This window comes from Leopardus geoffroyi, chromosome A1 (genome assembly GCF_018350155.1).
Source record: "Leopardus geoffroyi isolate Oge1 chromosome A1, O.geoffroyi_Oge1_pat1.0, whole genome shotgun sequence".
In the NCBI taxonomy this organism is placed as follows: Eukaryota; Metazoa; Chordata; class Mammalia; order Carnivora; family Felidae; genus Leopardus; species Leopardus geoffroyi.
In genome coordinates this window covers 5,678,100-5,695,714 of record NC_059326.1, presented here as the reverse complement: position 1 = coordinate 5,695,714, position 17,615 = coordinate 5,678,100, and the positions used below count along the sequence as shown (strand labels likewise).

Here is a 17,615-nt window from a genome sequence, read left to right as displayed (position 1 = left end):
ATTTAAAAATCATATCACTTGAGCCTTAGAACAAAATCCTATTGGGAGGCTGACAGAAGGATCTCGAGCACATCAGGATTTTAAGTTTCAGGGTTCTGTCATTCAGGCGTTTGATTGGGTCCCAGGGCACTACCTAGACTCCAGCTTACTCGCCCGGAGCCAAATGCACAAATTCCACATCCAAATGGGGGGCTCTGGCTTGGCAAGCGTCTCCGTCCCTCTTAGCACCAGCATGCTTTAATGAAGCCTCCGCCTTCTTTGTGTCACTGGGGTCTGGCTGACCGGAAGGGGGTGAGGGCTACTTACGGGGGACACACTGCTGGAGGGAGCCTCCTCGGAAGAGTGTGGGGGGCGTCTTCCTGCTGAGCCTCCTCAGTAGGCGGTCACGTTCATTCATCCTGCGGGTGGATCAAACTCGGTCAGTCCCGGTTCATGCGGATGCCTCTCAAAATGCCTCACCCAGTGACTTTAGGTTTCAAAATGAAAGAGACCGGGGGAAAAGGCTTCCTCATGTCAAGAAAAATGTCCAGTTTGGCCAGCAGCTCTATTATTTACAGTAGATGCTATCTCGACACCCTGAGTGCACTGCTCCCTCTTCTGAAAGGCGCTCTGTTTCCAGTCTGTCCTGTACGTAACGCCTCTGAACGCGGCCTGCCTCTTAATTGAAGTGCTCCGCAAGAGCCCTTTCATACCAGGCACACCCTTGGCTTTCCAGAACACTTCTGCAAGCAGTGATCTGTTTCTATGGTAAATGCCTTAAAAGCCTTAGTCCCACCTGCAGCCGCCTCTCCCTGAGCCAGTAAAATGTACCAGGACCAGAGCCTCCCCGAGGTGCCTTGGGGCCCCCGCGAGAGACTGATTTCTTTCTGCACAACCTGATTGTTACTTTGAAAGTCAAGGTGAATTTTCTTGGAACACACAAGGATTAGGAGCTCTTCTCGCCTTTCCTGAAAGGGTTCCCTCCAAGGTTGCCACCGCTGTAAGGAAATACGGAGCGGTCCTCTGGGGTAGCTTTTGTTTATTCTGATAAAGCAGAAGGGGGTGCTTCAAAGTTGCCCAGGTAGGCTCAAGGGCTTTGATTTCTCACCATTACGAGGTCACTTTGCTTGCCCCAGGAGGTTCCTGGTGTGTGGGAGTTTGCCAATGCCCTCTGATATGGGCTGAACTGCGATCCCCCCAAATTCTTACATTGCAATCCTAACCCCCAGTAATCTCGGAATGGGACTGTATTTGGAGACAGGGTCTGTAAAGAGGCGATTAAGTTAAATGAGGTCGCTAGGGTGGGCTTAATCCAACACGACTGGTGTCCTCTTAAGGAGAGGAGATTAGGACCCAGACACACAGAAGGAAGACCGTCTGAAGACAAGGAAGACAGCCATCTATCTACCAGCCAGTGGGAGAGACCTCAGAAGGAGCCAACACTGCCAACACCTCGATCTTGGACTTCCGGCCTCCAGAAGTGAGAAAACAAATTTCTGCTAAGTCACCCAGTCTGTGGTACTTTGTGATGGCAACCCTAGCAAACAAATACGCCCCGATCTGCCGTTTGTGGGAATGTGAGGGCACAGAAGTTGTTTGAGGAGCTGCGGCCACGGGCCGTCCGAGTACATCCCCCCCATCCCACGTCTATGAGCCTCGAGCCTGAAGACCATGGTCTCCTGACAGGAGTCGACCTCACAGCAACTCAAGGGCCTTGAAGGAGGAGCGGGGCCCAAGGTATTCTCAGTAGTTCTCTGAGCTGAAGTTCCTTTTGCACTTGAGTTTCCAGAAGAGAACGTTTTCTGATTACGTCAGTTGAAAGGACAATGTTTGTTCGTCACCAATTGGAGGTGAGCCTCGGCTAGCTAAGCTTGGCAAAATGCATGATGGCTGATGAGGAAAAACACCTTTTCTATCCCTTGGCACCGGCTTTCCATTCTCTCATGGCCTTTTCTTCCACGGGCCAAATTAATCTCACTGGGCTCTGCTGAGCAACAGCCCGGACAAGGCAGAGAGGAGCAGATACACGAGGAGGAGCCTGTGAGTGTGCCCGGGGCTCCCTGTGCTGGCTGCTTTCCCAGTTTAAGGAAATGAAGGGCCGTCCTCCCTGTGTGACCCAGCACTGGCCAGGATTCCTCCGTGGAAGGTGCTGCCTAGTGATGGGGCGAATGAGAACTTCACAGGACCATGCAAGTGGGAAGTCACACATCCTGGTCTCTCCCTGGGCAGGTGAGGAAACAGACTCAGCTGTAGCAAATACAAAGGTCACAGGATGCTCTGCTGGCAGTGTTCCTGCCCCTGCCTTTGGGCTCGACAGATGTCCCTATTTCCCTTGTGAAATGGTGCATTCTTCTCGCTCTCTTTGTAACAAGACACTCCAAACACATAGGGACTACTAGTACAGTGAATGTCCACCCACCTGCTCAGCTTTAGAAAATGGAGCTCCTCTGCTTGACCACTTGACCCCTTGTTTTAGAGGGACCCACTCTGTCCTGCAGCCCTTCCTTCCACGTGGTAAAGGGTCCACGGGGCCAGCGGGACATGTCCACCCAGAGTCCACGCCTGTCCTCCACCCCAGGTATTTGGGACCCCAGAAGTTCCTGTTGAGTGACACCTCTCCAAGCTGGCACCCAAGGCCAAACTATCCTCCTAAAAGCAGACCTTAGAGCCAGCATTCACACTCCTAGGTCTGCGGGTGGCCAACGGGTGGGTTTTTGCATCGGATGCGTATGGATGGTGATACCCAAACTCATGCGTGTAAACCCCCTTAAGTGCGGGACCCCTTAAGCTGGGGTTGGGAGGGTGGGGGGAGGGCACAGGGCAGCAAACTCTTTCCCATGCCACGACTTTCTGGCTCCAAAACTCCAGAGAATCTGGGAATCACAAAACACCACAGTCCTTATGAAGGTATATTCATCAAGGTACATGGCTATTTGTTAGCTTGACTTACGGCTTTCACATACTCAGACGTGGTACCTCGTTTGCACTCCTGCACCAAGTCCTGTCCTGGTTGTGAGAATGACTTCAAAAAAATTTTTTTAAGTTTGTTTATTTTTTTAGTAATCTCCACACCCAATGTGGGGCTCGAACTCACACCCTGAGATCCAAGAGTCACATGCTCCTCCAACTGAGCCAGCCAGGCGCCCCTACTTCAAATGTGAACAAAAGAATAAAATTTCATATACGAAGTCCGTTGCCCTCCTCCCAGACCCTATTATTCCCCCTCTCTTATAATAAATCAGAAATAGTCTTACATCTCTATTTCGCACTTTTGTTTTACGTATATATGCATCACAACTAACACTTCATCATGTTTTAAAATATATCTAAGGAGTGTCATTTATTTTCGGCTTCTCATGTATCACATTTTTCTTCACTCCCTTTCTCCTTTCTTACATTCTTTTCAATTATCTACTCATTTACAGGACCAGTTTGCAGATAGTCTTTTTCCTTCTAGATACTTTTATAATCACTCTGTCCTTGGTGTTCTGCAGTTTTGTTACGACACTTAGTACGACTAGATGTACATTTGTGTGTTCCAAAATATTTTATTTTGAGAGAGCGCGAGACAGCATGTGAGTGGGGGAGGGGCAGCGAGGGAGAGAGAGAGCATCCCAAGCGGGCTCCACACCAACAGCATAGAGCCCCATGCAGGGCTCGAACTCACGAACTGGGAGATCATGACCTGAGCCGAAATCAAGAGTCCGAAGCTTAACCGACTGAGCCGTCCGGGCGCCCAAATGTGTCTTTAAATCTGCTCCGCTGCTGAGACCTGGAAAGTCACTACAACTCAGAAGTTTATCTTCATGTATGGAAAACACTTTGAACCCTGCCTGGCCCCAGTTCTCTGTTTTTTTCTTATCCAGGATCTTCTTATATATATAATCCTATCTTCCACATCTCTACGTCTCCTCTACATTTGCCATTTCCTTTCTTTCTTTGGTTTTACCTGAACTATCATTAAACTGACTGGCATGCTTTAATTGAAATTAGAACCCTTCTCATGTCTACAAGAGTTTATTTATCTTCTAGATCCACCTGTTCTCACATACTATTTTACTCTTTCCGCATCTTCTTTCCCCAGTATTTTATAGGTTTGTTCAGACATTGCTTACATATCCAGTTCTTGGGGGTGTGGAGAGCCAATAAATGTCTGCAGTATTCCATGACCCACCGTCACTGTGGTTCATTTACTGTGTGTGCTCTAGTTATGAAGTCATGCTTCAGAACGATTTTCTTTTGCCTCTGCCAGTGTCCTGTGGGTTGCATCAATTTTTATATTAGCTTAGTTCCCATAGCATTGGGAAGAGTCTAAAATTGGACCTCATACATAAGCATGGGCTTCCAGTTTCTGGTGGGTAATTCTGTCTTCCCCATTGCCGCTTTGTCAATCTAGTGAGTAAAATGTTTCTCGTTTCTGTTTCATTAAAATAGCAGCCCTACAAAATCTGTAGCTTTATGCATTGAGTTCTATCTCACTGGGGACTGAGGTTTTATCTCCTTTCCCTATATTAATCTCTGAACCTTCAGTCCCTGAGCCTTTTATGCAGTCTGATACCCCCTCTTCAGCTTTATCTCCCTTTTGGCCTACTGGCTTTTGCGTCTCTCCATTTTGGCACCTAGGTTTCTGTGTTCCATTTGAAGTTGATTATGTATTAAAAGCCTTTCTTTGTTCATGTTTCACTGGGCATTTCTATGCATCTGGAAAAGTCCTGAGTCAGCTCAGTCTACCATATTGACTTTATCTGGTTTCTGTGAATAATTTCTATTCCCCTGGCCCAGTTACTGGAAAACATTATGGCTACAAAACACGATCACAGAACTGTTCTCTCTCAAGCTTCGCTATCCTCAGAAACAACCTTTTCTGGAGACCCTTAAAGTGGCAGATTTGACAAAGGTTCAGGTGGTGAAAAGCGTCTGAGAGCTCATAAAACACTCTAGTGGAGATGTTTGAGCCACTGGCTTCTCTATGCGCTCCAAAGTTGAAATGTCAAGTAATAGTACTTTCCCAATCTCCCATTTTCTTCTTTGCAGAAGAAAAAAAGCATTATTACTGACAATTATTAAAACTTCTCAGGAAAGGGCGCCTGGGTGGCTCAGTTCGTTAAGCGTCCAACTCTTGGTTTTGGCTCAGGTCATGATCTCACAGTTGTGTGGGTTGGAGCCCCACATCAGGCTCTGTGTTGGCAGCATGGAGCTTGCTTCTCTCTCCCTCTCTCTCTGCCCCTTCCCCACTCACACTGTCTCGGTCTCTCTCATGTAAATAAATAAACTTAAAAAAATGCTGAACAATAATGCTGAAAAAACTCAAGATAGAAAGGGATGATAATAACATTTGCCCTTTATGGTATTCTGTCACCTATGCATATTTTGGAAGCTATATACTCACAAAGACGTTGGAAAAAGGTGAAGGAAACACAACCAAATATTTGGTTAATTTTGAATAATGGGAAGAAAAGAAAAACGAAGTACAAATTAGTACAAGGAAAGACAATTTATATCTATGAGATCTTGGTTTAAAAAAGGAGAGAGAATCTTCAAGAAAACTCTGGCAGACTAAACCCAGTAGTGTAATAAAAGGATTACACACCATGATCAAGTGGGATTTATCCCAGGAATGCAAGGCTGGTTCAACATACAAAAATCAATCAATATACCATACATTAATACAATGAAGGAAAAATATCATGTGATCATCTCAATTGGTGCAGACAGAGCATGTGACAAAACCAACACCCTTTCATAATAAAATTACTCAGCAACTGAGAATAGAAGGGAAATTCCTCAACACAACACATAAAGTCCTTTTCATTTATGAAAAACCCACAGCTAACATCATATTCAATGGTGAAAGACTGAAACCTATCTCTCTATGACCGGGAACAAAACAAAGGAAGCCTGCATTCACCACTTCTATCTGATGAATTTGTTGGAAATTCTAATCAAAACAAGCAAAATTCCAACAGTCTTTTTTTGCAGAAATGGAAAAAATTGTCCTAAGATCCACAGGGACCCCAAATTGCCACAATAATCTTGAAAAAAAAATTATGGGACTCACACTTCCTGATTTTAAAACTTAACATAAAGCTATGGTGGGGTGCCTGGGTGGCTCAGTTGGTGAAGCGTCCGACTTCAGCCTAGGTCATGAGCTCGTTTCCGAGTTCAAGCCCCGTGTTGTGCTCTGTGCTGACAGCTCAGAGCCTGGAGCCTGTTTCAGATTCTGTGTGTGTGTCTCTCTCTCTGCCCCTCCCCCACTCATGCTCCGTTTCTGTCTCTCTCTCTCTCAAAAATAAATAAAACATAAAAAAATTTTAAAGCTATGGTAATAAAAACAGTGTGGCACTGGCATAAAGATAGACACATACATCAGTGTGATGTAATTAAGAGCCTAGATTTTTGGCTAAGTTGCCAAGACCATTTAATGAGGAAAGAATAGTCTGTTCAGCAAATGGTGTTAGAACAACTGAATTTCTACATCAAAAGGACGAAGTTGGGCCCTTACCTGCAATCATACACAAAAGTGAACTAAAAACGGATCAAAGACTTAAATATAAGAGTGAAAACTATATATATTCCTTAAAGAAAACAAAAGAGTAAATCTTTATGACCTGGGATTTGGCAATGGTTTCATAGATATGAACCCAAAGCACAGGCAACAAAAGGAAAAATAAATTGGACTTCATCAAAATTAAAATCTTTTTGGTCATCAAAGGACATTATCAAGAAAGTCAAAAGGCAACCCCAAATGAGAGAAAGTATTTGCAAATCACATATCTGATGAGGGTCTAGTATCCAGAATATATCAATAATCCTCAAAACTCAACAACAAAAAAGACAAACAACCCAGTTACAAAATGGGCAAAGGACTTAAAAAGACATGTATCCAAAGACTAAATACAATGGCCAAAAGCATGTTTATGAAAAGATACTCAACATCATTAGTCATTAGGGAAATACAAGTCAAAACCACAAAGGGATAGCACTTAATATCTACTAGGATGGCTATAATTATAAAACAAGCAAGCAAGCAAACAAACAAACAGAAAGTACCATGTTTTGGAGAGGGTGTGGAGACGTTGGAACCCTAGCACGTTACTGGTGAGATTATAAAATGGTGCAGCCACTGAAGTTCCACACAGAAGACTGCATCACACAGCCATTCCACTCCAACATATACTTTCAAAAAAAGGAAATGGAAATGGTCTTAAACAGATACCTGTACACCCATATCTACAGCAGCATTATTCACAACAGCCAAAAGATGGAAACAATCCAGATGTCTATCAACTGATGAATGGAAACAAAACGTTGTATATTCCACACAGTGGACTATTACTCAGCCACGAAAGGGAATCGAGTGCTGAGGGACATACTGCCACAGGGATAAGGCTTGAAGACATTATGGTAACTGAAAGAAGTCAAGCCCACAAGGCCATGTATTGCATGACTATATGAGATCCAGAATAGACCAGTATGTAAACAGAAAGTAGAGTAGTGGTTGCTGGAGAATATCGGGTGGGTAGGCAGGGGAGCAAAATGGGGAATGACTGCTTAAACCACATAAGGTTTCCTTTGGGGAGGTGGAAGCATTCTAGAAGTAGATAGTGGTGATGGTTGCACAACACTGTAAATGTCCTAAATGCCACTGAATTGTACACTTTAAAATGGTAAATTTCACACTGTGTGAATTTTATCACAACTTAAAAAAAAAAAAGAAATTTCAGTTAAAAAGGAGAGAGAATGGGTCCTGAATTGGAGTAAATTCCCTCCCACTGCCTGAGCTGTTGGTAATGATGCAATCTTCACATTTTACTTCTCCCACAGTGGGGGATCCTGGAGTCAACGTGTGTTCTTTGATGGTGTCCTGTCCTCGCTGAAGCACGCACGCTGACCGAGACTTACCGATAGGAAAGGTACACGTAAACATAAATTTACCAGCGGAGCGTGCGTTATTGGTGCCTCCCCAGTAATGATGGTGAAACCCAACCTCACACAACTCCATATAGGCAGGCTCTGTTTAGAAGCTGACATATCCTAGAGGGGGAGGTGTGCTCCTGTCTCAAAAACTGAGCAGTTTAGGAGGGAGCGGGGAGCTGAGAAGCATTATGTTGGGGAATAACAAACCCTCACGTCCACATTTCTGTCAGGAGACTATTCCTGCAAAAATCACCCATGCATAACTGCCAAAGAGCAGGAACATGGAGAATATAGCAAATAATTGCAAATCTGCTTTTAGATCTTGTCAGTAGTTACAGCTGCTAGGAATTGCAGCTGACGTACAAAGCCAAAAACAAATATGTATTTTTAGAAACTTATTTTTAAGTTAGTGCTGGACCACATTCAAAACATAAATCTGACAGGTTCTTCAAGAAAACAGCTAGTCCAAAGTTCCTTTTCCTTCAGGTAAGGCTAAACATCTACCAATCTATCAGACTACTGAAACTCTAACCTATTTTTAAGGCGCCCTAGAGAATGAGATTTCATAGCCTCAATTGGTAACTTATTTTTCGCCTTATAATCTGAACATCAGAAGCTAAGAACCTTTTAGGCTCAAGTGCATTCCAGACCTACTTAGGCCTTTGTAGGATCAAAAACTTTGCCTTAGTTAAACAGACCAGTGTAATGAGGGAAAATAACAAGAATAAAAACAAAATAGGTTTTCTAGCCTAAGATTCCAGTAAGATAGGAATTACGACCCTGGAGCAAGGAGACCTTTGTGAAGCCTGTTCCATTAAATGGTAGTAAATTATTCTCCTTTTTCCTTTCTGCCAAACCATACACTTTCCACTTTTCAAACTTGACTTCTTTTCATTCAACAATTATGCTGCACCTGTTGTGTGTGAGATCCAGTGCTGGAAACAAAGCCGCCTATGACACCGTCCCTGTCCTTATGAAGCTCACGGTCTCTGAGGTGATCTCTCTGGGTAGACACATATCATGGCAAAGGTGATGAGTACCAAAATGGAGATTACACGGGCCTCAACAGCATTCAAACTGAGGAGTGATAACTTGGAGAAAGTTCAGGAAGGCTTCAACAAGAATCAACATTGAAGCTACATCCTGAACAATGGCTAGCTAACTCCTTGTTGATCATCCCGTTGGAAATGCGGGAGAAGAATGGGTTTAGTAGGAAAGACAATGAGTCCGATTTTGGATGTCAGGCTTTGAGTTGCCTTTGAAGCATTTAGGAGGCCATGAGATATTGGGGTCTAGAGAGATTCAAGCCAGAGATGCCACTTCGGATTCCTCAGCCTGTAGAAACCCAGGGAGAACAGGCAGGGTGAGAAGGCGCCATAAGGGGTGATTCCTAGAAACACCAACACGTCCTCTGAGTGTTCAGCCACAGGGTCTCCCAGGGACCAAGTCTTATACTGTCTCTGCGTTTTTCACAGTACCTACCCAGGGCTGAGGACAGAGGACATGGTGACATACAAAAAATTGCATTTGTCCTCTGTATTTACTGATTTGGTCTGTCTTATTCTCACGGTCTTATTTGTCTCTATCATTTGTCTCTGCATCTGTCCACAATGCCCAACACTGGGCTAGGATGCAGTGGGATTTCCAATAATGACTCTGTATTGTTCTCTACAAATGATAGAATCCCAATTCTCCTCCAGAGGATGAAAGCTCCCTCCAAATTCTAGATGACACTGCCAGAAACAAAACCTAACAAAACAACTCCGTGTCCTTTACAGAGACAGGACGTTGTATTTTGTTAAGAATTCAGATTACATGGAAGAGTTGAAAGACAGTCTGGCTGAGGACAGGATAGGACACAAGGTTAATTAACTTAATACAAATTCCATTAAAAAAATAAGAGGATAGATCTGTCCTGTCCTCTCTGGTCTCAAGTCTCCTCTGACCAGCACAACTGGGAACTGGAGGGAAGAGAGGCTTATACTAACAAGTTGCTTATTTTCTTCTGTCCAAAGTTTTGGAAAGTGGGGGTCAGGGGACTGTTTGGGGTATTGGACGAAATGTCATTCTTCTATGATGTGGATTGGGTGATTTTCTATCCAAAAGAAAAGTTTGTCCTCCAAGGAGGTGTAGCACTAAATCAAGCAATAAGTTTGCAAGAGGCAACAGCGGATTTGCAGGCTCAAGATAGATGGAATCTGTCTGTCAACAACCACCTGGGTTAGAACACAGGTGATGCATGTAAGCCAACCATGCTGAGGGACAAAGCTGCCTGGGAAGCCTTTAACAAAAGGGTCAGGGGACACTGAAAAGATCTGAAAGCAAAACCAGATTACATGTGATCCTTTTCCACTGTGTCTGCTAACTGGAGTGATAAATAAATCAGTGAAGTGGGAAGAAAAGTTCAAGAAGAAAGAAGCCAGGAGCTGGCAACCCCACTGTCCTTTCACCTGAAATAGCAAGTTGGATGACATTGGAAGGAAGACCAGCTAGGAACCTCGGGGCATGAGAAATCTCAGTTTCCTTCTGGCCTCACAGATCCCATATTTGGAGCTAAAAAGTCTGGCAACCCAGAAATGCCCATGGGTGCAACCAAAAAAGCCCAGAAAAAAGCCCGTTTTCTCTAGTCAAAGGAGCAGGAAAGGGGCAGCCTAGCAAGACAAAAAAACTTTCAGACCATGATCATGCTACTCTAGCCCAACACCACAGAAAAAACCTGTGGCTTCACTCCCATCCATGCCAGCAAAGACCAAGTGGGGAGCCTAGACCTCCACTCCTATGAGGCTGCAACAGCATGTCCTATGAGGCGGTAACAGAGGAGATCAAGGAGGGAGCTGGGACTTTCATCCTTGTCAGCTGATAATGAGGTCTCTGGCCCCCTGTGGTATCTTCAGACACAACATGAGAAGAATGAACTTCTGGGCCCCACCTAGTGAAAGGAGGCATTTGTTTCTCCTCCTCAGTGGGGTTGTGTCAGAAGAAGCCTCACAGAGAATCAGGACTTTCATCCCTGCCCAGGAGTAACAAAGGCATACCCCCTGTCTCCTCCCCTCCCTTCGCCTATCCCTCGCAGTGTCAGTGGAGGTCATGCGGACAGCAGGAACTCCCATCCCCACCCAGCAGGCTTCAACAGAGGTCGAGTAGGGGGTCTAGAGTACTTCTACCTGGCAGGATCCAGCATCAGAACCCTTAACACTTAAGATGTCTACGTTTCATTTGAAAGTGACATGTCATACCAAGAACCAGGAAGATGTCAAAATGAATGTAAAAAAAAAAAAAAATCAACTGATGGCAACATCAAGACGACAGAGACGGTGGTATCATCTGACAAAGATATGAAAGCAGCCGTAATAAAAATGCTTCGACATGCAGTTAGGAATATGTTTAAAACAAATGAAAAATAAAAGAAGAAAGCCTCAAAGAAGAAGATATAAAGGAGAACCGGTTATAAACGTTAGAACTTAAAAATGTAATAACAAATAAAAACTTAGTGGATGGGTTTAAGAGCGGGATGGAGGGGACGGAAGAAAGAGTTTGTAAACAGGGAGACAGAACAGTGGCAATGATGGAGTCTGAGTAACAGAGGCAAATAGACTGAGGAAAAAACTAACGGAGTCTTGGGGACCTGTGAGAATAAAAGAAGAAGTAACATGTGTGTCTTCAGAGTCCTAGAAGGAGACGAGAAAGAGAATGGGGTTGAAAAAGCACTGAAAGAAATAAAGGCTGAAAACTTCCCAAATTTAGTGACAGACATAAACCTACAGATTCAAGAAGCTGCACAAATTCTAAATATGACAAGCCCCAAAAAATCCAGCCCAAGATAGATTATATTAAATTTCTTTCTTCCAATTTCTTCAAACTGCAGACAAAGGAAAGATCTCAAAAGCAGCCCGAGGTAAATGCTACTTTACCTGTAGGGGAAAACCAACTGGAATGACAGTGGACTTCTCACCAGAAACTACTGAGGCCAGAAGTGGCATAATATTTTTCAAGTGTTGAAAGGAACGAACTGTCCACTCAGTGAAGATATCTTTCAGGAATGAAGAAATCAAGACATTCTCAAATGGAAGCAACTAAGAGAATTTGTCACCATCAGAACTGCCCTACGAGAATAGCTAACGGAAATTTCAGAAATGAAAAGGAAATGATAAAAAAAAAAAAGAAATCTTGGGGCATCAGGGAAAAAGAAAGAACATGGTAAGCAAAAATATGGGTAAATACAATGGGCTTTTCCTTCCCTCTTGAATTCCCCGAATTATATTTGACTAAGTTAAAGCACAAATTATACACTGTCTGATGTGGTTCTAAATGTATACAGAGAAAAATTTTTAAGAAAAGCGTATTATAAATGGGGGTGGGTAAAGAAATGTAAAAGGAGGTAACGTTTCTGTACTTCACTCAGACTGGTAAAATGACACCACCAGTAAACTATGATTAGTTTAGTTATGACTTCACTCAGACTGGTAAAATTACAACACCAGTAAACTATGACCATTTATGTGTGTGTGTGTGTGTATAATATATATATACATAAATATATAATATATATATATGTATATATATAATACCCAGAACTAGTAAAAAAAATCTATACTGTGAGACACATTCAAAAATATGACAGATAAATCAACATAGAATTCTATTTATTTTATTTTTTAATGTTGCTTTATTTTGAGAGAGAGAGAGAGCGCGCGCGCATGCGTGCATGGGGGAGGGACAGAGAGAGAGGGAGACACAGAATCTGAAGCAGGCTCCAGGCTCTGAGCTGTCAACACAGAGCCCGATGTGGGGCTCGAATCCACAAACCGTGAGATCATGACCTCAGCCAAAGCAACCGAGCCACCTGGGCACCCCCAAAATGGAATTCCAAAAAACATTCACATAACCCACAAGAAGGAAGGAAAAACAAAACAGAGAAATGAAAACCAGAACAGGAAACAAAAGATAAAATGGAGAATTCTGCTGTATTCTACTCTCACTGGAGAATTCTACCAAATATATTTAAAGAAGACTTAACATCAATTCTACAAAACCTATGGGACAACTGGGTGGCTCAATCAATTCAGTGGCCAACTCTTGATTTCAGCTCAGGTCATGACCTCACGGTTTGTGAGTTCGAGCCCTGCATTAGGCTCTGTGCTGATAGCATGGAGCCTGCTTGGGATTCCGTCTCCCTCTCTCTCTGCCTCTCTCCTGCTTTCTATCTCTCTCTCAAAATAAATAAAAATAAACTTTTAAAGAATTATTTAAAAAATTCTACACAATCTTTCCTAGAAAATCAAAGAGGAGGGGACTCTTTCTAATTCACTTACTATCCTGATATCAAAACCATTTAAAGATATAACAAAGAAAAAAGAAAACCACAATCCAGTATTTCGCATAAGTAGAGATGCAAAATTTCTAAATGTTAGTAAATTCAGTTCAGCAATATATGACAAGAATAACACAACATGAACAAGTGGGCATTATTCCAGGGATGCAAACTGGTTCAATATATAAAAATCAATGTAATCCACCATATTAATAGCTAAAGAGGAAAAAAAACCCCACATGATCATATCAGTTGCTGCAGATAAAATATTTTACAAGATTCAACACCCATTCATGATTTAAAAAACAAAACAAAACCTCTTAGGAAATTAGGAATAAAGGGGATCTTCTCCAACTTGACAAAGAGCATCTTTGAAAACTCCACAGCTAACACCATACTTTATGATGAAAGACTGCTAACTTTCCCCCTAAGACAGGAAGCAAGGTAAGGTTGTCCATTCTCACATTCTTATTCAAATAGTGCTGAAAGTTATAGCCAATGCAATATGGCAAGAAAAGGAAATAAAAGAATATGGATCAGAAAGGAAGTAATAAAAATGTTCCAATTTGCAGATGATGTGATGGTCTAGAAAATCCCAAGAAATATAAATATAGATAAGAAAATATAAACACAGACACATATCAAACTCTCAGAAGTAGTGAGTTCAGCAAGGTTGCATGCTATGAGACCAACACACAGAAATCAATTGTATTTCTATGTACTATAAATAGACATGTGAATCCTGAAATTAAAAATATGATGCATATATGTTTGTTCAAAAAAAAAAAAAAAAGAAATACTTAGGTGTAAATCTAGCAAAATATATACAGGACTTATATACTGAAAATTACACTATGTGGACAAAACAAAGATCTAAATAATTGGAGAGACATGTAATTTTCATGGATTGAAACACTCAACATAAATATTAATATAAATAAAAATGAAAATGTTAGTTCTTCCCAAATTGATATTTAGATTTAATATTAATTCTTACCAAATTGATCTATAGGTTTAATGCAATTCCTATCAAAATTCCAACAAGATTTTTTTGTAGGTATAGACAAAATTACTCTAAAAAATGTACAGAAAAGCAAAGGACCTAGAGTAGCTAAAACAATTTTGCATAAAATGGAAGGGATCAGTCTACTTGATTTCAAGACCTAGGATATGGTAATCAAGACAGTGTGGCATTGGTTGAGGGATAGCTACACAGATTAGTAGAATAGACTAGAATAGAGAACCCAGGAAAAAGACCACGAAAATATACCTGATTTTTGATAAAGGTGTAAAAGCAATTCGGTGAAGGAAAGATACTCTTTTCAACAAATGATACGGGAGCAACCATGCATACATAAAGAAAAACAAACCCTCTATAGAAGTCTCCTTATGCAAAAATTAACTCAACATGAATCACACACTTAAGAGTAAAATATAAAACCATGCAACTATAAAACTATACAAAACTATAAAACTCTACAAAAAATACGACAGTATATTTGGGATCGAGGACTAGGCAAAGAGTTCTTGCACCTAACATCAAAAGCAAAATCCATAAAGAAAAAATTAATTTGGGCTTTATTAAAATTAAAGCCCTTTTTTTTTTTCTCCCTGAGAAAGATTGTCTTCCCGAGACTGAAAGGACAAGCTACAGAGTGGGAGAAAATGTTTGTCGACCGCCTATCTGATAAAGGATGAATGTCTAGAATATATAAAGAACTACTGAAACTCAACAGAAGAAAACCCCAAGGAATCCAATTAGAAAACGGGCAAAGGGGGGGCACCTGGGTGGCTCAGTCGGTTAAGCATCCGACTTCAGCTCAGGTCACAATCTCGCGGTCCGCGAGTTTGAGCCCCGCGTCAGGCTCTGGGCTGATGGCTCAGAGCCTGGAGCCTGCTTCCGATTCTGTGTCTCCCTCTCTCTCTGCCCCTCCCCCGTTCATGCTGTGTCTCTCTCTGTCTCAAAAATAAATAAACGTTAAAAAAAAATTAAAAAAAAAAAAGAAAAAAAGAAAACGGGCAAAGGGTATGAAGAGACATTTCGTCAGAAAGGACATACAGATGGCAAATGAGCACGTGAAAAGAGGCTCAGCATCATTGGCAATTAGGGAAATGCAAATGAAAACCACAGTGAGCTATTGCCACACACTTACCACAACGGCCAACATAAAAAAATAGCTGGCACGGATGTGGAAAGACTGGATCGCTCAGACACTGCTCGTGGAAATGAACAGTTCGGCATTTCTTTAAAAAACCAAACACATCACAACTCTGTGAAAATACTACAAACCACTAAATTATATAATTTAAAAAGGTAAAGTTTATGCATTTGATATAAAAAAAAAAATCAGATAAACCTGAGCTAATGTGCAGCCCAAACTGCCTACCCACAGAATGGAAGCCAAGAAATGGTTTTCGTTTTTAAAAAGAAAAAAAAAAAAAAAATAACCCACCTAAATATGCAACTGCTAAAAAACCCAGCTGTTGCACTCCTGGACATTTATCCCAGAGAAATGAGGACTTACGTTCACATAAACGCCTGTAAACAAATGTTTTCCAGAGCTTTATTCATAATGGCCCCAAGCTGGAAACCCAGATATCCTTCAGCAGGTAAATGGTTGAACAAAGCGTGGTACGGCCATAGCCATGAGATACTACTCGGCGAGAAAGAGGAAGAAACCATTGCTAATATGCAAGAACCCGGATGAGTCCCCAGAGAATTATGCTAAGTGGAAAAAGGGAGCTTTTTTTTGTCCCAAGAGTTACACATGATATGACTCATTCATATAACATTCTTGAAATGGCAAAATTATGGAAATGGAGGACGGATAGGTGGCTGCCAGGAGCTAAGGAGAGGGTAGAAGGTAGATATGACTATAAAAAGACAACATGAGGATCCTGGTGCTGATGAAAATGTTTCCTATTTTGACTGCATCAATGTCAGTTTCCTGGCCGTGACACCGTTGTATAGTTTTGCAAGATGTCACCTTTGGGGGAAAGTGAGCAAAGGCTACCGGGGGGGAGGGGCAGGGGGGAGGGGGGCTCTCTCTGTATTATTTCTTACAACCACATGTGAAACTGCAATTATCTCCAAATAAAACGTTTAAACAAACAAAACGATGCATGCACGGCCTTTTATTTTGTGTTTCTTTGCAGTGGGAAGAAATGTGGCCTCCCTGAGCTCCTTGAAAGGGGGTGGGAGACTGTCATCCGTCTCCTGGAGCCGTGCTCCCCCCCGGGAGAGGCTGTCCACCACAGGCAGAGCCGTCTGACCTCATTAGCAGAGCAGGCGAAGTCAGATTTGAATGACAGCCCCAGCACATATGGAAACCATTACCTCATTCCACGACTTGCAATGAGGTAGTGAGGTTTCCCTTATACAAGGCTGAGTGCCGTGGTCCAGTCGGAGAGCCTATGAAAAGGTCAGGTCAGAGTCACGGGGCTGCTAGGAACAGATAAATTAGCAGGGCACCTGGCTGACCCAGAGTGGCCTCAGTGAAAGGCTGGGCAGTGGGTTGAGAAGCCCCGGGTGTAATGGAGTGAGGAATAGTCTAGGCTCTGTGTATTTCCTGATCGGGGCATTTGGGAAAGGACAAGGCAAAACAACTCTGTGGTGAAGCACCAAGCTGGTCGGGAAGATGCTGCTTTCCAGGAGTAAAGTTCTGTTAAAGTTCTACTTCTACCCACTGGACCATGCCATCTCCCTGCTCAAAATCAAACGCTAAATGCAAAACCCTGGCTTCCTCTCAAACCCAATCCCCCACTAGGCTCCCCCTCCCCCCCTCCGCTCCAGCCACACGGCCTTTCTCGAGATTCCGGGAACACTAACTAGTTTCCCACATCAGGGTCTTTGCACTTGGCTGGCTGTCTGGGATGTTCTTCCCATAGTGGGTGGCTCTCTCCATAGAGCGGCTGGCTGTATAACCTCCCCACCTCCTCTCTCTCCAAATCTGTACCTTGGTTTAGTTTGCTTTGTCTCACTTTTCACCACAGAGTTTGTGTTTCCTTTCTGTTCCCCACCAGAAGGTACGTTCTAGGAGGGTCAGTTCGATGTTTTTCACTCACGGTTATATGCCCAGCACCAAAAACAGTGCTGAGTACAAGGAAGATAGTCAAGGGTTATACGTGGAAGGATTGAAGAAATGAAGGGATGGCAAGCCCACGGGGCCCTTCGTCTTCCTCCTTCCAAAGGCCGAGCAAGCACACCCTCGTCCTGGAGGAAGGGAGGAGCTGGTGTGACCTCCCAGGGTCTCATCACACGGAGCTTCTTTGTGAAGAAGAGAGTTTCCAGGGCCACAGGACTACCAAGCCTACCTTCTAACTTCGCCAAAGAAGGGCCGACCCTTCTCAGGCAGGCGTACAGATTGGCTAAGGGTTGCTTTCTTGTGCCATGGAAACCGTGCACTTC

The 17,615-nt window shown here is 42.9% G+C and overlaps 1 protein-coding gene across 12 annotated transcripts in view; it reads right to left on the bottom strand.

Moving 5' to 3' along the window:
- The window catches only part of ATP8A2 (ATPase phospholipid transporting 8A2), a 641,066-nt gene that overhangs the window by 44,001 nt on the left and 579,450 nt on the right, over nt 1-17,615 (bottom strand). For all 12 annotated transcript variants that reach the window (XM_045459237.1, XM_045459162.1, XM_045459073.1 and 9 more), the window contains one exon: nt 307-398. In XM_045459237.1, coding sequence (XP_045315193.1) covers nt 307-398 — 92 coding nt within the window. The remainder of the gene's footprint in view (nt 1-306; nt 399-17,615) is intronic.